This window comes from Miniopterus schreibersii (assembly GCF_964146895.1).
Source record: "Miniopterus schreibersii genome assembly, chromosome: 4".
Lineage (NCBI taxonomy): Eukaryota > Metazoa > Chordata > Mammalia > Chiroptera > Miniopteridae > Miniopterus > Miniopterus schreibersii.
In genome coordinates this window covers 48,520,982-48,544,726 of record NC_138105.1, presented here as the reverse complement: position 1 = coordinate 48,544,726, position 23,745 = coordinate 48,520,982, and the positions used below count along the sequence as shown (strand labels likewise).

Genomic DNA, 23,745 nt, shown 5'->3' with positions numbered 1-23,745 from the left:
GACACAATTCAGTTCATAAGAAGTGGGTGACTAAGGAGAGAGAAATAGAACAGAAGGGGAGTTTGGAGTATTTTGATTTTTAAGGTAGATTTCTTCAGCATCAATTCTGGAGGGAAAAGTTGTCAGCTATATGTAATAAATTAGTAGATATACAGTATTTTTTGGCACTGTTTGTCATTTGCCTTCTAATGGGTGCTGTAGAAAACATCTCTATACTATTTTTATCTTGTAGGTGAACCTGAGTTTAAATACATTGGGAACATGCATGGTAATGAGGCTGTTGGACGGGAACTGCTCATTTTCCTGGCCCAGTACTTGTGCAACGAATACCAGAAAGGGAATGAGACGATAGTGAAGCTGATCCATAACACTCGGATTCACATCATGCCTTCGCTGAATCCCGACGGCTTTGAGAAGGCAGCATCTCAGGTGAGCGCAGGCCAGCTCAGAGCAGGGCATGGTCTTTACTTTGTGTGTTTGTACAAGTAATGCACTCATGAAGCTAACAGATGGTGCAGTAGGAGGGTTTAAGTCATATGTCTTACTGGTAAGAAAAACATTCAGAAGGTAAGGGATGATGGGTGAGAGTTTCTTCAGCAGAGACTGCAAATGAGAAATGTTGTTAATAAGTCAGTATTTAATCAGTGTTTTGTTTGCGTTGTTAAATAAATCGTATCTTCTCATCCATGTTTGTGACTAGGTCAATTTCCTTCTAAAGCTCTACAAGTATGAAAAATATCTACTGGCCTGTATTGGAGAATAATGCCACTGCTGTATCTCAGCAATTTTCAACCTTTTTCATCTCATGGCACACATAACTAATTACTAAAATTCTGCAGCACTCCAAAAAATATATTTTTTGCCGATCTAACAAAAAAATAGGTATAATTTTGATTCATTCATACTGTTGAATGGCTACTGTTGTGTTGGATGTTGCTTTTTTTTTTTAATTTGACAATCTAAGGGAAAAGAGGCCAGTGTCCCTAACTAAACAGTCAGGTATTGCATGTTTTAAAAATTCTTGTGGCACTTGGGTTGAAAATCACTGCAGTACCTGAATGAGTTGATGTCATAGCGCCCTCTACTGAAACAAAGGAAGAAATATTTTTTAGGGGGGCCAGATCAATGGTTCACTGATATTTAATCCTTGCCTATGTAAAGTAAAACAAAACAAAGCAAAACAAAACAAAAACCCCTCCTAAAGCTAAAGTTAATTTAATACATTTTAACTGTTAGAGAAGCTGGAAAGTATGGTGTTTTAAGAGAAGATATACAGTATGTTTCCCTTTTTGTTTGGACATTATATTTGCTGTTTTCTACAGTTTGAAATAATTCTCTTATACGTGAGAACATATTAAAATATATACTTACTATGTTTATCTAAAGTTTAAGAAGTCAATTTATAACCTTAAAAATAAAAAATCCAGTGATTTGATATTTTGACATTGCAAGAAACACAGACAGTGAATTTCTGTAAATAAGTATAACATTGATAAATAATTTCTAATTATATTAGGAGAGAAGAATTCTAGTAACATAGAGAATTAAATCATTTAATATTTTAAGGTGATATTCAGAACTGTGGGACAGACCAGGCAAAATATTATCATGGCTATTTTCTATCTTATATATTTTTATTCCTCACAGTCTAACATATCTGAGCTTACATGACCTCAGAAATGTGGAAATTATCTCTGTATTATAGACTTGATATGATTTAATAGTAAAACAAAAAAAAATCTACATTATGGAATATAACTGGGTATCTTAGAGATTCATTAAATTTCCAGGTTATACCATTAGTGAAATGAAGGGCTTAAAATTGAACAGAAATTTCTCAACTAATAAAGCTCTAGAACTTTTGTTCTATAGTCTTTTTAAAAAAATTTTTTTATGAAGACTATAGAACAAAAGTTCTAGAGCTAATTTTTTTTTCATGAAGGCTATAAGAGGGAGATATATTATTAATATATAAGTAATGAATATTAAATTCATTTTAAACTTCTGATCTTATTTAGTAATTTATTCTTTTGAATATTTAAAAAGAGAGTGCTGTGATTTACAAAGGCAATTAATACTTTATTTAAACCTTAGCAAAGAGTGGCATGATTTGAAACACATGCCACCTACTACCAGCTAATATATATTGACTTTTTTTTTGCAATTTGATGATAAATATCTTTTAAATGCTATTATTGCCATAACAATTATTTTAAACTGGATTACTTCATGTTTACATCAGTAAAATAGAGAAAATACTATTGTTGAAAATGCCAAGGATACTATTGAAATAAATAATTAATCCTAATAAATTATTTTAAAAATCATTAATGGAGACCTTAAATACATAGCAACAATAATAGTAAGTAACTGATGATTTTCCTCTTTGTTTTTTTGTTGTTTTTTTTTTATAGCCTGGTGAGCTCAAGGACTGGTTTGTGGGTCGAAGCAATGCCCAGGGAATCGATCTGAACAGGAACTTTCCTGACCTGGATAGGATAGTTTATGTTAATGAGAAGGAAGGTGGTCCCAATAATCATCTGTTGAAAAATCTGAAGAAAATTGTGGATCAAAACACAAAGGTAGAGAGCATGTATAGCTTTCTTGGGTTTCACTGTCTAGCCTAAGGAAGTATGTTCTAGCGCCTTCATCATAAGGAAGGATGTGGGAGTAATGTCAAACTTGCATGGGATGGTTAGCTGCGGCTGGGAAGACCACGGTGGGAAAGGCTGGAGCCTTGATACTAGTCCTGCCCCGAGAACCCAGCAGAGTAGTTGGGGAGTGGGAGCTGGGGATGGGGTTAGGAGAGTGGAGCCCAGTTGTGGGTGCCTTAGAAAGTCATCATGGCCCCTTCAGAGGTGCTTATCAGAACATCTGATTGGCTCCTCCTACAACATTTCACACCGTTGATCTTTTTTAGAATTTTCTATTCCTTTGCTTTGCACAACTCCACTTTCTCCTACCTCTTCTTCTGCCTTTCAAATCTCTATTTGGTGTCTTTCCCTGCTTCTACCTTGGCTTAAATGCTGGCTTTCAGGGTCCCATCTGCCACCCATATGTCTCTCCCTAGGTTTCCATCCTTTCTTTACCCCAGATCCATATTTGTAACTCTAGCTCTCACATGAGCTCTATTTCTCTATTTTACTTGCTGTGGAGTCTTTTTGTCTGGTGGCACCCAGAGCCTCAAACTCAGCCTTACCCAAACAAAATACTTTCCCTAAGAAAACACAATTTCCTCACTTAACCACTAACATCAGAGACTTTGATTTTTTTTCCTGGCCGTCACTACTCACCGGCAATTAGTTACCGAATCTCAGCGATTTAACCTCCCTACCACCTGTCAGTCTTCCCCTCCTCTGCAGCCTCTCTCCACCCCTCCAGTTCAGGCCCCCATCATTTGCCCTGATGGTACAGTAGCCACATATTCTTGTTTTGGGTCCAGCCTCTCCCAACTCCATTCAGTTTTCTTGAATTCTCCCAGAGTGGTCATCTTCACACACAAATTATTGCTCCATGACTTAAAAAACCTTGCTAGCTCTCCACTGCCCAGAGATCAAGTAAAAGCTTAATATGGAAGAATTGTGTGATGCTTTAGCATGGAGACTCTGCAGGCAGCCACCTTGGTTCAGGCCTGGCTCCGGACTTGCTGTGTGAGTTTGGAGTTATGTAAGCACTATGTGCTTCCACTTCTTTATCTGAGACACGGAGATGATAGTGGTATCTACCTCATGGGGTGGGTATAAAGAATGAGTTATACATATACAGTACTTGAAGCCAGGATCTAGAGCTATTATTACCGTTCTGGCATAATTTCTCAGTACTCTCTGCTACGTACCTCAGGCTTAGATGGAAACATTAACATCCACGAAACATTTGGTGCTTACACAAACCAAACTGTTTGAGCATTATAGTTTTACTTAGGTCAGGGCGAGGGAGAGCCCATCTTGTAGGAAAGGCAGGCAGTGCTGTCAGCAGCCCTCAGTTCTTCTTTGGTTATTCCAGGCAGTTCTGCGCTGGCTTAGCAACTATTCCTGGTACTTATCCTAAATGAGAACTTGGAAAGTACCAGGGCCGTTCAAGTTTCCTTTGGCTTCTGGCAGCTGCTGGCAGATCCGCTTGTTAATCTGGCTCTGATACGCCATAACTTCAGTCCACCAAATCCCTTTTGCTCCCTAAGCATACAATTGTCTAATAATTTTATGTCTTTGTATGTGTTCCAGTGGTCTAGAATGCTCTTCTTTTCCTCCCATGTCACCTCTTCTGTGAAGCCTGCCTCTGCTTTCCCACACAGATCTTGTTAAGCCTCCCTCTGTGTTCTTTGTACACACTTGCTTCCCGTATGGTGCTAATTGTTACATGGAGCTTTATTATATATGTCATGTTATAATTATTCGTTCATATAGCTACTTTCTCTTTTGATTCTAGATTTTGATCCCTTGATTGCAGAAATTATGATTCATCTTTGAATCTGACACAGAGTAGGCTGAGGGCCTGTTAAGAACCAAGGCAATCCAGTCTGGCAAGCAAATCACAATACCTGACAAGTGTAGCCCCTGAAAATCACAGCTGGAGTTCCAGACACGCATTTATGTGTGGGTGGAGCACCGGGTAGAGGATCCAGAGAGAGGCAGTTCCAGGTTGTTGGTCTGAAGTTCTTGAAACTCTCTTGCCTATATTCAGGATTTATTCCAGAGACCCGAGCTGAGCTTACAAGTCAGGGGACTGGTCTGAGAAATGGGCTGCCGGGGGCCGAGGATTCTTGCAGGACCTGATACATTCTGAGTGACCGAAACATTCCTGCTTCTGAGTCACAGATACATTTGCAGTTTCTCAGCCTCCAAACCACTTTGTGGGGGAGAAGGAGGAGCTGGGAAGGCACAGGGCTTGGGGCCGACTGGGGTAAGCAGAGGTGAAGAGGGCATTCCCGTGCGATGGGCTCTGCGGGTGAGACAGAAATGAAACCCTTTGTGGAAGCCCCGTGCTGGCATCAGCCACAGACTTCCCGCATGGCTCGCTGTAGCCTGCCTGTGCTGTCTTTGTTAAATCTGAGAGATGAGAGAAATGATTCCTGTCCCTTGTCATAAGGGAATCGTGACAGAAACTCTCGCTGGCAGGACATCTGTGTAAGCGCCGTCATTCACTCAGCACTGCCTCCCTCGTCTCCAGCGAACCCTCGTCAAACTGACACAGTCTCTGCATCAGATGATTTCATGTTTCTAGCTGAAGCAGCACTCACTTAAATGATGCATGTTCATGGTGCTTTTAAAATAGTAAAGCTTTTGTTTTATAAATCTCAATGCCCATACTTCTTCTAGGTAAGGGTAAATTAAAGAGAAATATGTAAAAATTAGAGTTTAGTCTCTTGTCTGGAATGGAAGCATGATTTGTTTTCATTACACAGAATCTTTAGATGGTATTACCCATGTCTGGTTCATCTTCTTTTTCCATCTTTGTTATTAAGACAGAGAGTAGTTAGACCCAGCCTGGTACTAGGCATGGCAGGCATTTCATTAATGTTACCATACAGCCTCCTTTCCCACTTCCCCTATTATATATATATAATGTAGCCCTTATTGTGTTTTTTAAATATCCAGGTTTATTTATGTCAGGGTCAAAAATGCAGATTCCTGCAAATTCCCACTGAGAGGTCTGGGGTGTGTATGCTTCAGGGGTGGGTGATGGAAAGGAACCTATAATTTTACCAGGTTGTTCAGATGCTCTCGTTGCTCTCCTGAACCTCTCTGAATGAAGACTCTCTTGTTCCCCTGGAGTTCTTCCCACTAAATCATTTCTCATCTGCTCTCGAGCCCTTTGGCTGGGTCACCTCCACTGTCGTCTGGGCTCAGTACATGAGCCTTGGCCCGGGTTGCTTGAAAACAAAGTGACTTAAAATAAATCAAATGATTTTCATTAAATTTATACTTCTCCTTAGTGGCTAAAGTTGTGAAGAAAACAGAACAAATGTAGCTTTAACTTATTTTAAGAGCCAAAGTTATCTAATTGTAGAGCATAACATTTGAGCTATATTTACAGCCTTTAAATGGAAGTTTTAAAATAGGTCCCAATTGACCCTAGATTGTATTAAGGGCTCTAACATAGAATGTTCCTGTAGCTTCCCTATGGATCACTTAAATATATAATTACAGCACCTAGGGGGTCTTAGCACTTAGCCTAAAAGACTCTATTCATACTCAAAGAAAAACTTAGTTTAATTTATCAAATCGTGGAATTTGCTTGCTAGCTTTTCAGCATACTGATAACATATATTATCGGCAGTGTACATATCAGAACTAACAATAGGCCAAGTCTAATAGCTGGATACGATTTTGTGTATTTAGGATTGTATCTTTAAATTTGTTTTAAGACACAGTTTCCTTAAAATGTTTTTTTTTTTAATTTCAAAATTAATATTTTATTACAAACGAAAAGCTAAAGTGAATATAAATAAGGAGAGAAAAAAACCTATTAGCCTACAGTCTTAAATGATCACCATTTACCTTTGTGTATGTATCCTTCAAAATTATTTTTACTCATGTATCAACCTATAAATATATATAAATATGCCAATAAAAGCTTTTATTATTTTTAAATCAAAGAAGTACTTGGGAATTTGAGAGTCTTCTTAGTTGCTATAAAAACTCATCACATAAAAATATCAAGCTTTTGGCTCCAGATTAATTCTTTGGTATAAATTTCTTTCCTCCTTTGTCTTGTTTCCAAGATATGAAAGATTTTGAATCATTAAAAAGACCACATGAATTCCTCAAACTTTTGACTTTGTTTTAAAATTTAAGAGGATCGTTTTGTTACTGGGGAGATGACAAGAACTCAGTTCTTATCTTCTTGAGGGAAAGAGTTCAATCAAGAGACAAAGTGTAGAAAAGAAAGCAAGAATTTATTGACTGCAGCAAAAATATGCTTAGGACAATGAAACAAGGAAGGGCATAGAAGCAGCAACAGGAGAGCCCAGGCTGGGCTGCTTTGGCTCACTGAGAGTCAGAGAAAAGAGGGCCTTGAATACAAGTTCAGGCGGTAAGCCCAGGACGAGCTGCCTCTGCCCCTTGCTTCCCTGGTTGCAAGTCTCATGGGGTTCCTTAGAGGTTAGGGGACACATGACTGTGGGGGAAGGTGAGGGGAAAAGGAATGGAATGGGGCATGCTCCCTGGAAGGAGAGGACGCTGGTACCTTCATTTACAGGGGTTTTAAAGGCTGCACACTTAGAGGAGGTCTTAGGAGTGGATCGATAGAATATTTATCAGCTTTATGCCGATGTACCAAAATGAGGTTTATTCTCTTAATTTATCTCTCCTTGGATGTGATTGGCAAATGGCACTAATTGGGTTTCTGTTATTTATCTCCCTGGGTAGGTGATTTAAGCTATTTACCCTTGGGCTGGGGAGGAGAAGTGCAAAACATTTATTCTTAAGTGTCCCTGGTTTAGGGAAGATGGGATTTACTAGGTGGCTGCAAACTACTGTTTAACTGTCTTAGTTTTCCTATTCTGCTTGTCCTGGAATTTTCCTAGCTTTTACTATGCTGTAACATTTTCAAGGTAAACTGATATTTTACAGTGAGCTCTGCAAGAGACCCCGTTTAATATTTTTTATAGGGACAATGTTTAAAGTAAGTGAAGGGAATTAGAAAAATAGTAAACAAAAATAGGAAATAAAATCTACCACGTTTCTGGAGTTGAACCACCATAGAGAAAGAACCCTGCTCTGTGGTGTTAAAAAACAAAATTCAAACAACTGAATTTGAAGATCTAATGGCCTTATTATTAAGCAATTCTTGAATCAGGCAGCATCCCTTCTAGCAAGTGGTAGGGCGCTCCCAGGGGTTGTACAAAATGGAAGGTTTTTATAAGAAGAAGAGTGGGGCAAGGGAGAAAAGAAAGGATTCCTTTTATACCTGGACCTCTTTTGGGGGAAAAGGAACAGCAAGGGTTTTTGTCATGCAAATTGCCTCTTCTTTCTTTGCTTGGTGGAGAGGGCCGCTGTGCAGATGACCTTACTGATGCTTGACCAGAAAATTCCAGACTGGTTGGTTGATTAAGACTGTTTTCTGGGAGAGGTTGAAATAGCAATAGGTCAGGTATTAAATCTAGGTTTAGTATCATGGGCTTTAGCACAAGTGACACCATTTTGGGCCTGTGGGTTTCTCTTTAACAGTGTTCAACTCTTTTCTTTTCTCTTTGTCTTATCTTCAGCTGTTATTAACACTGAAACAACAGATGAACATATTCCACAATGTATAAGTGATTTGCATGTTCGTTTTCAAAGAAAGAAAAGCCCAGCAGCCCACAAAAGTAGAATTTGTGAGGAAATTTAAGCTCTTAAAATATTCTTTAATGTAAGTCTGAAGAAGATAAGAGATGGGGAATGCTGTTCACACAGGAACTTTTCCCCCTATGAAAACAGCCACAAAGTGGTTGACCAGATTTCAGATGTTTTTTAAACCTTTCCTATGTCTTTTCTGTCAAGTGATCTCACCAGTGATTGCAATTTGTAATCCTTGTAACCCCTACTGTTTAATACAGCTTGCTCCTGAGACGAAGGCTGTCATTCACTGGATTATGGATATCCCCTTTGTGCTCTCTGCCAATCTGCACGGAGGCGACCTCGTGGCTAATTACCCATATGACGAGACGCGCAGTGGTAGGTGTTCTTTCCGCTTCTCCACTTGGTTCAAGGTTTACAATTACTTTGCAAGGCTTTTTAGGATAACTTTTATAATATTGTCTTAAGGAGCTGGTCAGTAAGTGATTTTGCCTGTAGAAATACATATGTTTAACAGGAACATCCCCTAACTATTTCACGTGGCATTGACCATATATATTTGGCAGAAAAGGACTAACTTTTTAAAAAAAGTTTAGATAGAAATGTAATCTTGACAGAATACTCGGAGAGAAAGGGAGAAAACAGAAGTCACGAACTTGGGTCGCTCTGGGACATGGGACCCTGGAGAGAGCGTGGATGTTGTGCGGCGCTGTGTATTGATGGCGTAGCAACCGAGGCAGACCAGCTGCTTGACCAGGGCCCACGTGGAACTCCGTAGGTCTCGAGCTCTCGCTGTTTGGAACTGTTTGTGGTGGTGTCAGGGAGGGAAAGCATTGCTTTCATTTCTCTCTGACATGTTTTCGTTAAGTTTCAGGCACAGCAAGCTTTAGCCAGATAGATATTTTCACCTAAATTTTTGTTGCTCCATGAAATTTCCTGCTTTGGGTCGATTCTCAGGGGCCTTTGAAGAGTCAGTTCTTTGCAAACACAGGATGATAATTTTAGATATTGGAAGCTTTGAGTTTTGAAGAAAGTCTTTGGTAAAACATTGGTAAAATGTAGAGATTTGTACTATGTATTTAGCAAGGAAATGTAAAAGCCTGGCATATTTTATAATACATGGAGCAGAATATAGTGTATTAAAATACTATTTTTATAATACACATAAGAGATTTTTAAAAAACTCTAAACTCAGATACTGAAAAGTATGTGTGAGGGTGGTTTAGAGTGGCTATGAGGTTAGTACATTTTTTAAAAATTAAAAAAATTTCAATTACAGTTGACATACAATATTATATTAATTTCAGGTGTACAGCATAGTGGTTAGACAATCATATACTTTACAAAGTATTCCCCCTAATATTTCCAGTACCCACCTGGCACCATACATGGTTATTACAATATTGTTGACTATATTCCCTATGCTGTACTTTACATCCCTGTGACTATTTTATAACTGCCAACTTTACATTTTTAAAATTAAAAACTTTAACAATGGAAATCTCCTTACTGTTCTGCCAGGCCCAGTTTTCTATAAGTTTAGCACCTTTTCTTGTAAAGCTTTGAATTCATAAGCAGAATCTACATTTCATCAGATTTTTACTTTGTGGTACTAAGCGTGGAAGTTATATAACCTAAAAGCTAAGTGTAAGTGCTGAGTACTTAAACCTTCGTTTCTTTCCCATAGTGATGTAGCTGAAAAAATACATCAGCAAGAGGTCAACACCGACTCACCCTTCAGAAAGCATGCAGTGCTCCTTGGGCTGTGTCCATTTCTTTAATCTTGTGCATTTATTTTCTAGGTAGTGCTCATGAATATAGCTCTTGCCCGGATGATGCCATTTTTCAAAGCTTGGCTAGGGCATACTCCTCTTTTAACCCATCCATGTCGGACCCCAATCGACCACCCTGTCGCAAGAACGATGATGACAGCAGCTTTGTGGATGGAACCACCAACGGGGCTGCTTGGTACAGCGTACCTGGCGGTGAGTGTCCATTTCGCTCTTTGATTATGTGGTAGTGGCTTATTTATAATTCCTGTTTGGATTTAGAGAATCTTCAGTCCTCCTCAATCACTAAGAAATAGTTCATCCATTAAAATTAGTTGTCTGCATGAATGATTGCTATGTATAGTTTTGTTTTTAAAGACCAGGATACTAATTGAAGAAATATAGGAAATGAACTGAAGGTGTCCATTGGGAAAATATAAATGGAATATTGTTAATTACCCTACTTTTGGAATTCTGGCCTTGAGGAATAAGACAGCATCCTGATTATATGTTAGTCAGGCTTTGACCGTAGGTAAATGTATATTTTAGAGGGCAGGCTTTGCCCCTTAGCATATGTGGCTCCACATGCTTTTTTGTTTTTATTTTAATGATGGGATAATGGAGACTATTTGATGTAGAATATTTATTTTATATTCATTACTGTTATAAGCACTATTAGATTAGGAAACTCTTCACCTTTTATGGGGTCTGAGAAGGAAAAAACCCACGTACAGCATCGTTGCTGGCGGACGCATCTTCTAGAAAACCAGTGCCGCTCTTGTGGCTCCCTTTGCCCCAACATGGACTTTGCAAAGATCTCATTTTTCTGGTGACTCAGACCAATCACAGTTATGTAATACTTGCCTCTACCAAGGATAAAGAGTGAAATGTAAAGATACTGATTTTTGGTTTTCTCTTTGCCTAAGAACAATATTCTACAGCCCACCTGGGAATGAGTAAGAGAATTCATTAGGACAGTAGCACACTGCCTAATTATAGGATTTTGGTTTGTTTTATATGTTTCTTTTGTTGAATTGTGTCCTGAGAAAAATATTCTCACTGATTTTTTTCTTTCTGATATATGTTTATCCTGTTGTAATTAATGTTTTGCACCAGGTCAGGTCAGATTTAGCACATCCCCCTTTCCCCCTATGGCTTGGGAAATAAGGTCTATGCCAGATTTTAGGATTTAGACTATGTCATACGCATCAAATGGGAAGTAATTTTATACTTCCGTTTTCATAAAAACTTTAGTAATTCCTTTGGAATTACCTTTTTGGACAAATAGTGCATTGTCTACAGAATACCAAGTAATCTAGATCAGCAAAATAACAATAATATTAATAATAAGAGTTGTAATCATCGTCAATGATTATGTCCCACAGTAATCAAACAGTCAAAGAAAGCTGTGACTTTCTTTAGCAATCTCTGCAGTGAATGAAATCAGTGTCTGGGGTCAGGTTTTCTAGAAGCAGAACCTGAGACAGGGATTTGGATACTCATAATTTGTTGAGGGACTGCTCTTTAGGAAAAACCTTGTTTGGAAATGAGGGAAGCAGGGCAAAGAAGGAAGGGGTTAGAGCTGAGCAAGGATGTGGTTTCAGGTACAGTCTAACCTTGGCCTGAGCCATTGGGAGGAGTGCCTCAAGCGTAAATCGCAAGCAAGGTTGTCCTGCCTTGAGGCCAGGGGACCAGGCTTTGGTGGCTCTATATCAGTCAGTCACTGTGAGATTTTTTTCTTAATGTAGGCATTTATCACGATAAATTTCTCTCTTAGGACTGCTTTTGCTGCATCCCATAACTTTTGGTATGTTGTGTTTCTATTTTCCTTTGTTCAAGATATTTGGTTTTTCTTTTCGTTTCTTCTTTGATTCATTACTGGTTCAGGAATGTGTTGTTTACTTTTCCATATATTTGTGAATTTTTCAGTTTTCCTCCTTTCATGATTTCTAGTTTTATACCATTGTGGTTATAAATGATATTTGCTATGATTTCAGTCTCCTTAAGTTTGCTAAGACTTTTTTGTGACTTATCCTATGATCTGTTCTGGAGAATGTTCCATGTGTGTTTGAGAAGAATGTGTATTGTGCCACCTGCTGTTGGAGGGTATGTTCTGTGTGTACTATAGGTTCATGTGATCTCAAGTATAGTTTCAGGCCAGTATTTCCTTACTGATTTTCTCTCTGGATGATCTATCTATCCATTATTGAAAGTGGGGTATTGCTGGTTAAAAAAAGAGACATCAGTAGTCACAATTTCCCAAGTATGTTGTTCTGTCCTTTATGGTAGGTGATTTTTCTTGTGGTTTCCCAAAGGCTCCCCAACATGCACTGTGCACTGTGTGGTGTATCTTTTACTTGGCTCTTAATTCAACAGAACAACCTGTGTAGAGTTTTAGTCACCACATGCATATTGAGACTTTCCATTTGGTGTTTTGGCAGGAATGCAAGACTTCAATTACCTGAGCAGCAACTGCTTTGAGATCACCATGGAGCTTAGCTGTGAAAAGTTTCCACCTGAAGAGACTTTGAAGAGCTACTGGGAGGATAACAAAAACTCCCTTATTAGTTACCTTGAGCAGGTAAACATGGTCTCCAGTGTAAAATGGAAAATGTAAGAGCATTTAAACCTGGTGTACAATAGTCTCCTAAGAGGAGTCCAGTCTAGGAGAATCTCCCTGACCCAGAATGAGGACACTGCATTTGGAAAGCATGTAGTGCTGCAAATAGGCTTCCATTTGTCATAGGTTCTGTGGTACATGAATATTCACTGAGAACTGATTAAACTGCAGGGTTGTGGAGAAGTGAGGTAAAAGCCTGCTTTCATTCATACGGCCCTAAGCAAGGGCAATCCTAGGACCTCCTCCACCCTGATCACCTTGGGCCCGTCAGACATCCCAGGCAGGACTGACTAGAAGGAGGTAAGTGAGGCATCTAGGATTTAAGGAGGATTCACTCTCAAGGTCATGCAGGTTTGGGACCAGCACTGTGCATCCTTAAATTTTGTGCCCCATGTGCCTCACTTGTCTCACACTAAACTCAGCTAAAGTTGAGGTAATAATAATAATAATAATAATAATAATGATAGCTTACATTTATTGAGCATTTACTATTTCCCAGGCATTCTTCTAAATGCCTTACAAGTAGCAATTACTTTATTTAACCCTCACAACAACTCCATGAGGGAAGTTATATCATCATTATCTTCTTCTCCGTTGTCGTCATCATCATCCTAATCAGCACCAACACCCCTGAATTAAAAATGAGGAATCAGGGGCACAGAGAAATTACACAGCTTGCCGGAAGTCACTCAGCCAGAATCCAGGCTGCCTAGTTCCAGAATCACTGTGCCATATTGTCTCTCGTGACATGGTCTTCACCAGAGAGTCACCTATGTCGCCATTCCAATGGGATCTGTACAGAATTTGGGGGCATCTCTCCATCTGTCACAATAAAATACCTTACCCACTCAGACTGAACCCAGGCCAGTCCCCTGCCAGTCCCCTACATCTCCATGCTATGTAGACATTGGCACCAGGGACAGTGATGGTGCAAAAGACCTAAAGACTGTTGTTTGCTTGCAGTGCATTGAGAGTTTTCAATTCCATTCTGTATGTGGCCATTTATACCCAAAGTCAAGTAGAGTGATGTTAGCTTCACATGCCAGCAGATAGTCCGGACTAATTTTAAAGTAATTTGACATAAACAAATGCTATTTAAATAATTATGTAGCTATTTGCATATATATATGTATGTAAAACATATACATATAAACCCAATGCATTTACAAAATGTAAAGTCAGCTTAAAAATTCTTTTACGTATGTCAAATATCCATATAAGGGGTTTTACCAAGAAGGACTGTCATGGGATAGAGCAACTGCTGACAGACAGTGATGTTCAAAAACACCCATTAAACAGGACTTTTTCAATCAATGGAATCCTGCTGCATGTTAACATAAAATGGTATTTTCAGCAACAAAACCAAGGATAATTAGTCACATTTACCCCAGAGAAACCTTGGTGGGGACCCCTGTAGATTTTCTTCTTTGAGGAGAGTTGTATTTCATTGGATCTTCTAAGAGCAAAGTTAACTGAGAAATGTATTTTGGAAATAAGATGAGGCTATTTTGTGTGCTTCCCATTTAGATATCAAGGAATGTTTCCTTAGCACAATGCTTTTCATTTTTTCAATAAAAATTTATTGAGCTACCTTCCTGTCCTTGGCATCCTGTGAGGCACTGGAGCTAGTGACCACCCTCAAGAAGGCTTCATATTAATGGGGTTCAGAAACATGAATATCTAATTATGAAAGGATGATAAATGCAAATATAAAGGTTCACTACAAAGAACAATGGCAGTACATAGGAGGGTCCCTAACCCAGTCCTGGGACTCAGAAAAGGCTTTTTGGAGCTAGACTGTAAGATTTATTATATTTGATGCTAATAAGATTATTAATCTGATCAAGAATTAAAAAACAGATTCAACTGCTGCTTAAGTCCTCTCTTAGTTCTTGCTAAAAATGCAATACAACACAAAATCAAACACAAACGCGTGCCATGAGGAAAGAGGAGAATATTTGTCAGACTTACTCTTTCAGGTGGACGAGCATCAGTTCATCTAAAAGCTCTCTGAATTTATGTAGAAATAATCTGGAAAGAAGAGGGACCAAGCCTGCAGTCCTGTTTCATGCCACTTGGAATGAGAATTTGACCTGTCCACAGATCCACGTGGTCGCCTGATGTGGCATCAGTGTTAGGGTGCAAGCTGTGGAGAAGCAGGAGGAGTGGTATTTACAGTGAGCTCCTGCAGAATGCCCACAGAGCACTCCAGTTAGGGACTCAAGTTCTGGCGAAGGATCAGTGAAGGCTGCTGGAAGTCCTGTGTTGAAATTGTTTTCTTGACAGTGGAACAGAACATGGTGGTGATTAGTAATTGAACACCTTGGCCTAAAATCTCAGCATGGACTAGTTTACAGCTCCTGAAAAGTAGGTGATCAGGAGATCTAATTCTGTAATTGGTTGAGAGGAAATTTCTTGCAGCGTTTTAAAGGGATGTTTGTAGGAACTGCAATTGTAAAGTTAATTAGGGTAGATAGTTTGCTAAGGTGAGCCCCCCACTCAGTGGCTTTGGAACAGTTTAGTTCTCCAAATTCCCAAGGAATTTCTCATGCACACCTGCTTGAGAATCATCTAGGTTCTTGTTGAAAATGAGTTTCCTGTCCCACCACTGAAGCATACTCCCTGCAGGATAGGACTCCAAAATTTCTATTTCAGCAAGCTCTCTGGGTGACATTTAAGTACACAAGGATCTGAGGACTACTGATGTTAACAGCAACAGTGGAGAATGGATGTTTATTTTTTAGCCTTGGTTGACTGAAATGTCCTGGAATCTGAGGACAGAGCATTACAGAAGGAACAAGTGTACTAAATAGCTTCTCCAGTCATGAGTGAGATTTTCATGTCCGTGATTTCTTATGCAGAAGCCATGAAATGACAGGTTTTCCAGTTTTCATTCACGTAGAGTTGTGACAGCCCATAACACTTTGATTGAGATTTATTGCTACAGTGGATTTTTTAAACACTAAAGTTGTGCCCCCCAATTGGCATGTCAGGGAGAGACATTTACTCATTTATTTGTTAAACCATATACTGTAATATGTTTTGGGTTGCAGAAGCTGAAAAAAGTCAAGTCATAATTATTAACTGGGTGTATGTGAGCCTAATGCAGGTGAATTATATGTTTCAGGAGTGATTGATTTATTTTCCAATGATGAGGAAATTTAAGCCTTTCATTTCTCTAAAGTTTATAATATTGATATCAGGACTATAGTGCCTCAAGATGAATAAATTCATCTCCACAGTTTTTATGGCCCCGGATGACTCTTTCGCCATGGGAATGTCACTCAGAAAACTAACTTTCTGTGTTTCGGGTGACTAAATTGCAATTTGTTTTTGTTGGCTAATTCATAGCTCAGTTTGGGGGGGGAAATCATTGATTCACTAGTTCCTAAATTTTTTTTTTTGCTTTTAAAATGTATTTACTTTCTTCTCACTATACTGGTTGCCAATAAAATGATCATTTATTATTACCAACAGCATGCATAACTTTTGATCATTTGTAAATTGCCTTCAGAGAAAAGAATTATATGTTGCTTTTATAGAATTTCAGAGGGTTTTTTGTTTGTTTATTTGTCTGTTTGTTCTGAGATCATAGGAAGAATATTTCTATTTGGGAAACCACATATACCAAAATATAAACGTATAATTTCAACACATTTTTAATTATTACATATAATAATTGTATATAGTGTATTTTTAACTGAGTGCACTTTTCTTGGGTGTTCCAATGATCTATTGCTATATAACAAATCACCCCCAGAGGGTGTGGCTTCAAACAGTAACAATTATTTTATTATCACTCAGGGTTTTTGAGGAGCCAGTAGTTTGGGAGTTGCTTGGCTGGGCGGCTCCGACTGAGGCCTCTCATGTGGTTGGAGTCAGCCGGTTCCGGAGCTGGAGTAGTGGGGGCGCTGCGGCAGCCGGGGGCTTCCTGTGCGTCTCCATCTTCATCTGGACTCGGGGCCTCTCCACGTGGTCTCCCTTCTTAGGGTTTTTTTTTTCTTTTTTCTCAAATATACCTTTATTGATTTCAGAGAGAGGAAAGGAGAGGGAGAGAGAGCGACAGAAACATCAATGATGAGAGAGTCATTGATCGGCTGCCTCCTGCACGCCCCCGACGGGATCAAACCAGCCACCCGGGCATGTGCCCCGACCGGGAATCGAATCGCAATCTCCTGGATCCCAGGTCGATGCTCAACCGCTGAGCCACGCCTGGCCGGGCCCTTCTTAGGCTTTAATCTGGGTTTCCTCATACCATGGTGACTCCAGAGGTTTTGTTTTTTTTTTTTAAAACAGAACAGGCAAAATATTTGCTGATAATCAGGGTCATCTCTTCCATAAAACATCGTACCACAAAGAAATTTATTCTCCAGTGACAAAGGGACACATAGACTTATTCTACCTCCTGTAGGGAAATATTCAAATGTTATCAGTAGCAAAAGAAAAATCATTTTCTGGGGCCAGATTGAGAAGTAACCTGAGCATTTGGGAGGTCAGGACATATTTTGTTAAGTAATGAAACTTAATTACCATTTGATGTTCCAGAAGCAGTACTTTCTTAAAGACCTGAAGTGACTGTCTCTTCAAACACATACTGACTCAGTTGAAAGATCATTTAAAAATAAAGAAAAAAGATGTTTTTGTAGTTTGCATTGCAATAGTTAGTTGATGACTGCAACTTAATTCAAGGGCATTGTTCTCAGTAACAACTCTTCCATTTTATTTCTAAGTACAATGTTCAGTTATGAAATTCATTGATCTTTCACGCCTCTTACTTTCAACCAAAATAATATTGTTAATGGGTTTAATGCCAAAATAGTTGCAGTATATATCTTTTTATTTAGAATGAACAAGTATTAAAGGGCTGCAATGGAACATTCTTACTAACTGATAGTGACCATATAAAATAATCACAGGTGACCACATTTAAAATAGAAAGTAATGAAATATGCTAAGACCAGAACTATTTCACAGATATGACAGACTTTCTACTTTTTGTTTTGTTTTTTGTTTTGGTGGTACAGAAGGTACTTCAAAGCCTTTGTTTGACTCAAAATTAGATATCAGTTTTGGGGGGATTACTTCTCATTTGTCCGCTTGAGAAAAAGCAGAATAAAGAGTGCACAAAACATTCAGTGGCCCCTTGAGCATGCTTTGCGGATCTACAGTATTTTCCTAGAAAACAAGGAGATGCTTGATATGAGGTGGACTTTCAGGTCATTTCTAATATGAATTTTTGCTTGTTCTTGACCTTTGCAGATACACCGAGGAGTTAAAGGATTTGTCCGAGACCTACAAGGTAACCCAATTGCCAATGCAACCATCTCAGTGGAAGGAATAGACCACGATGTTACCTCCGGTGGGTGCTCTCTGCCATGAGCTGAAGCTCTAGCATCATACACAGGAGCACTTCTTATCATAGTTCTAATTCTTATGCTGTTCTAAGCAAAACAATTAAATACCTCCTATCTCCTTACCTTCTCCCTCCCAGCTTTGATCTAGTTAAATTTCCTTATGGGAGCAATTCAGGCAGCAGATGGCGCCCTTTCCTCAGGTATCTCACTCCAGAGCTGCGAGCTGGTGCCACCCACTGGAGAGTCTTTATTCTTGAGGCAAAGCAAAATGAACTCACTAGTGTTAAAACACCAGGGTCTTCCTGATCTCTCTTAAGGAGAGGTGCTGGCCCTGACTGGGTAGCCCAGTTGGTTGGAGAATCATCCCTATATGCCAAGGTTGCGGGTTTGATCCCCAGTCAGGGCACATACAAGAGTCAACAGTGAATACGTAAATAAGTGGGACAACAAGTCAACGTTTCTCTCCCTGTATCCCTTCCTCGCTCTCTAAATTCAATAAAAAATAAAAAAAATATATACATATATATAAAAGAAGAGGTGCTAACAAATTGTTCATTGGTGGACCTCAGGAGGGAATGAAAAGAGTAGGAGAAAGAAAACTGCCAGCATCTTATGTGTCTAGGATTTCCCATACATTTAACCCATATAATAAATCCAGACTTATTCAAGGTGAAACAGGATGGTACAGGATTGAGGTTGATGTTAGCTGTTTCAAGATTTAAACCACATTTCAATTTTCCCAGTTAGGACAAAATGATGTATTTTCCTGGCAAACTTGCCTATTCCTGTTAATGAACATCTATCTACTCATTCGTTGTGATCTTTTCAACAACCCAATTAATATCTTTTTAGCTATAAACTCTTTACATATTTCTAGGCCTTATAATTAAATCTTAACTTATTTCCCAAATCACTTTATACCATTACCTCTTTCTGAACCTCCACATTTATAACTCGTGTTTTTCAATCCTTATCAGTTATCCTCTAAAACTTCCTTTATTCATTTGTTCAACAAATATCTATCGACAGGCCACTAAGGGCCAGCACACCTTTCCGAACTTATACCAGAATCTGCACTAAGCTCTTGCCCCCTCGGCCCTCCGGGAGGTCAGCTTCTGAAGATGGCACCCAGGCGCCCATCCCCTTCGGCCACGGGAAACCTCTCCCATCCCTTACCCTAGTGCATCATACAAATAGTATTTTCTTTGCATTCTCTGATGCGAAAATTTTAGCAAAATCTACCTGAGGGAATAAATATAGGTAGAAAGGAATAAAAACTGAGGATGGGTTTGGGACACTCCAGCTCTTGGAGGGCAGGGCAATGAGGAGGAACTAGCAATGGGGTCCTAGAGAGGAAACTCAGGGTGTCGTCCGGGAAGCATGGAAGCGTTTCAGGAAAGAAGGAGAGCTAGAAAATGCCAACTAAGATGAGCCTTGCGCATGAACCAGTGTGGAGAATCTTGAAAGAAATCTGCTTCAGTGGCGTGGTGGCAGCCTTGGGGGCGTCCAAGGAAGGGCAGGTGGAGAGGGATTTTGCTGTAAAGCGAAGGAGATAAATGAGGCGCTGGCCGAAAGGAGATGTGGAGTCTAGCGGTGGATTGGAAGGGATGGTGGTGGGGACTTGTCTTTTCCTGTTGTTTCAGCTTCCACAGTGAAATAAGATGTAAAGCATGGACTGAGAGTGGGGATGACAAGCCGTCTGAGCCATGTTAGGAAACAGGAGGAAGTGTGAATTGTTCCCTGGGAACGTGCTGCTCAAAGTATGGCCTCTACCAGCAGCCGAATCCGGCGTCACCCTGGAGCTGGTTAGAAATGCAGAATCTCAGGCGTCGCCCCTGATCTAGTGAATCAGAATTCGCAGCTCCACAAAGCCTCCCAGTGATCTGACTGATCCAGGAAATGCGGGGCTGAAGGACTGGCAGGAGGGGCCCGCAGGAAGGCAGGGCAGCCCCGGGAAGCGCGCGAGGCTGTGGGACGAGCTGGCCTGTGCTTCCTCCGGCTCCTGGCAGCCACAGGGCGCAGGCGCAGAGCAGGAGGTGGCAGTGACCCAGGGCACGTGTCCCGAGCGCGAAAAGCCGGGAGTTGAGGGCACAAGCGTGAGGGTGATTCTAGTGGGGGGCGGGGGAAGCCCATCCGGTTAGGAGGGAGCCCTGGGTACATGGAGAGTGAGAGAGTGAGAAACGTAACTCAGCTTCAGAATTTTCTGGAGAACTTGCTGAAAATACATTTCTAGAAGGCAATCCAGACCAACATATTCTGAATATGTGGAAATCGAAATGTCTAACAAGGGCCTCAGGGGTTTTGCTGAGACTGTCTTTGGGCCACACTGTGAAACACTGATCTAGACTCTCAGACCATTAGGTCTTCACCCAGCAAGATACGGGGCAAGAATCGAACAGATGCTCTGACCCCACCACTTGAAGACTGTATATCTTTTTACCTGTGTTATTCCTAATGTGATTATGAAGGGCCACTATCTTAGATTTATTAGACAGTTTAACGTTCATATCTGTAAAATTGCTATAGGAACTGATGCCTTCTAGAGAGTTTCACACTCTTTCTTCAGTTACATTTCATCACATTCCATCAACATCTACTTTAAAAATGGGAATAAAAGAAGTTGAACTGAGGTATCGTGGGTATTCCTTAGCTGGGATAAGTATGCATTTCACACACGTGCCTTGTGATTTGACACTTTGTTCCCTTACAGCTAAGGATGGCGATTACTGGAGACTGCTCGCACCTGGAAACTATAAACTTACAGCCTCTGCTCCGGGCTATCTGGCGATAACAAAGAAAGTGGCAGTTCCTTACAGCCCTGCTGTTGGAGTAAGTGATCATATTAACAGCTAAGATTATTAAGCACTGGTATGTGTCGGGCATAGTTAAGTGACTTTTATTCAATCTTCGTAATAACATTATGAGGTAGATACTATTATCATCCCCATTTAACAGATGGAAAAACTGAGTCCTAGCAAAGTTAACTTGACCAAATGCTCATTGGTTAATTTAATATCACTCACTGTGAAGCTCTGTTATTGTTTCTTAGTAGTTGACGAGTTCCATAAGAAAATCAAATAAAACCTAACAAAATTAAACCTTTTTTTTTTTTGCCATATTGATTTCAATCTAAATGAGATTCTGTTCCATATATCTTTTTATCTCTAGTACCTATTACAGTACTTTACTCAAAGAGTATTTGGAAAAATAAATTATGTCTTCAAGATAATTTCAGGCATTAACTAAACATTTATTAAGCACATACTATGAGTAAGACCCTCTACTATCAAAAACTATATTAAATTTAAGTAGATACCATTTATTTTGCTAGGAAGGTAATGGTGATTAGGCCATCTTTGTATTACATTACCAAAACCATGGAGTGTCTTACAAGATTTCCAATCAAAAGACTTACTTGAAAAGAATCTATTTTACTTTTGTATATGTGTCAAAAGTTTGGAGTATCAATACTTAGGTTTTGCAAACAGAAATATCTTGAGTTTTCAACTGGTGCTTTGGTTTTGATTATATGTATACTTAGCTATATATGTATTAAAATAAGGAAAGAAATTTGAACAAATGAAATCTGGAAAAACATCACACCAGAAAGTGATTGTGAAAGTTTCAACTATTTCGACCCTAGCCTTTCTGGCATGTGTCACTTCAAGTAGTGAGTGCTATTACATTCCTCAGTAACCAGGGGCTTTCGTGGCCACATCAAGGAACTCCTAGTTCCGTTTGCAGTGGGGCACAGATATCTAGAGGGCCTGAGGAAGACTGGGCTTGGGGGCAGCATACTTTGAATATCCTTTATGCAGAAGTGTATGGATTCTCCATGGACCTGACGAGGATGCCTAGTTCCCAAGGAGAGTTGAGGTCCTGGGCCGTGGGCCTCTGAGGTGCTTTGGGGATGTATGTGGTTCTATCGGTTTCTTTAGCTGATCTGAGATTCTAAAAAGCTGATCTGAGATTCTAAAAAGCAGAGCCTTGTGGTTTGAGATGCCAGGACACTGAACTGCACAGTCCCCTGGCTATTAGGAGAAAATTCAAGGTTGACAGGAGAAGCTCACTGAATATTCAAAGGCAGAAAATTAATTATAAACGACATCTTTTTACTGGCTTTACTAAAGTCTTTACTAAAGACTGCCTTTATGTAATCTGCTTTTAAATAATCTGCTTTTAAATAATCCTACAAAGCTATCAGATCAAAGCACAGTTCAAACATAATGGTTGGATTGTTTTATTTCCCCCCCTGAAAGTATCTTTTCTCATGAGAGATTTTTTTTTTTTTTTTTTTTTTAGGGTATACTTTAATTCAAGTGGCTAGATTGAATTTATCTTGAAAGCTCTGAGAGTACTCTTATTTTTTAAATTTCAGCTTTTAAAAATACATATGTACTTTGATAGCAATATATTCCTGATTTTCTTTTTTAGGTTGATTTTGAGCTGGAGTCATTTTCTGAAAGGAAAGAAGAGGAAAAGGAAGAATTGATGGAATGGTGGAAGATGATGTCAGAAACTTTAAATTTTTAAAAAGGGTCTAATTAGCTGCTTTTGTTCTGTCTATATAATGTAGTCTGATGTAACGTGGCCATTTTCTTTTAGATTTTGTGCAGTTAATATTTAACATTGACTTATTGTTTAATCATTTAAATATTGATAGGCATTACTTAAAATAAATAATTAGACTCTTAGGTGAAAATACGATAACTTGGTCTATTTATTCTTATAAAACATTCATTTTCCTACACATGTTACACAAAGGATTGTAGAAAAGATGAAATGATCTGGCCATCTTAGACTTAAATGCAACATTCCATGTGTTATTTACAATGCAGAACTTTTTGAGGCATTCTAGCTTTTAAAAATTAATGAAGTCTTTTTAATGTGATTGGTGACAATGTCACATAATGAATGCCACTGCAAAGGTCAACAGCTACAGCTTGGAGTTGTGATTACTATATCGCAAGACCTAAAAATAGTTCAGTATAAATTGTCATTTGTCTCTTGTGCTGACTAGCTATATAAGCATGATATTAATGCATTTTTTTGATGGGAAGAAAATGTAAGTGTTTAGCAAGAGGTTTTCTGAAGGGAATGGAAGTTGACTTCTTGCTTTTACATAGAGGGGCTATACTGCTATATTATTCAGTCTGTTAACACTCTTTAAAGTTTAGGGTTTTCTCTTGGTTGTAGATTGGCCCAGAATTGCATTCTAAATGAATAAAGGTTTAAAAACCAAAAACCCATTGTCTGTATTTTAATTCTCTTATGATTTTGGTCTAGTGTTGTGGCCTTATGATAAAAAAAAAATATTCCCTTGATAGTAGCCTCTCATTTGTTTATCTTCTACATTTTTTAATGTATTAATTATACATTTTTTAATGCATAAGCCCAGACCTAAAATGTGAGTAGGTGTGAGCAATGCAGAATGATTGAGTGGAGGGGTGTTGTGTGTGTGTGCATGTATGTGTGTGTGTGTTGGTATGGTTGATGAATGTTTCAGGTACAGGATGTTTTTGAAAAATAGTGATAACTGTTGTAACAATAGACTCCCAAATATATAGTGGCTTAAGCACAATGGGAGTGTATGTCTCACTCAGGTACATGTACTGGGCAGAACACAGAAAGATGAGATGACTTTTCTCCACACAGTCATACTGGGACCCATTCTGACAGAAGATCAGCAAACTACATGTAGCCATCAAAGTTGCATGCTGGTCATG

At 39.2% G+C, this 23,745-nt stretch overlaps 1 protein-coding gene across 1 annotated transcript in view; it reads left to right on the top strand.

Moving 5' to 3' along the window:
* The window catches only part of CPE (carboxypeptidase E), a 79,749-nt gene extending 56,485 nt beyond the window's left edge, over nucleotides 1–23,264 (top strand). Inside the window, exons 2-9 of the mRNA XM_081136247.1 lie at nucleotides 233–429; nucleotides 2,415–2,582; nucleotides 8,537–8,658; nucleotides 10,083–10,261; nucleotides 12,487–12,626; nucleotides 17,925–18,024; nucleotides 20,730–20,848; nucleotides 22,454–23,264. Coding sequence (XP_080992373.1) covers nucleotides 233–429; nucleotides 2,415–2,582; nucleotides 8,537–8,658; nucleotides 10,083–10,261; nucleotides 12,487–12,626; nucleotides 17,925–18,024; nucleotides 20,730–20,848; nucleotides 22,454–22,552 — 1,124 coding nt within the window. The 3' untranslated portion in view covers nucleotides 22,553–23,264. The remainder of the gene's footprint in view (nucleotides 1–232; nucleotides 430–2,414; nucleotides 2,583–8,536; nucleotides 8,659–10,082; nucleotides 10,262–12,486; nucleotides 12,627–17,924; nucleotides 18,025–20,729; nucleotides 20,849–22,453) is intronic.
* The last annotated feature ends 481 nt before the right edge of the window (nucleotides 23,265–23,745 follow it).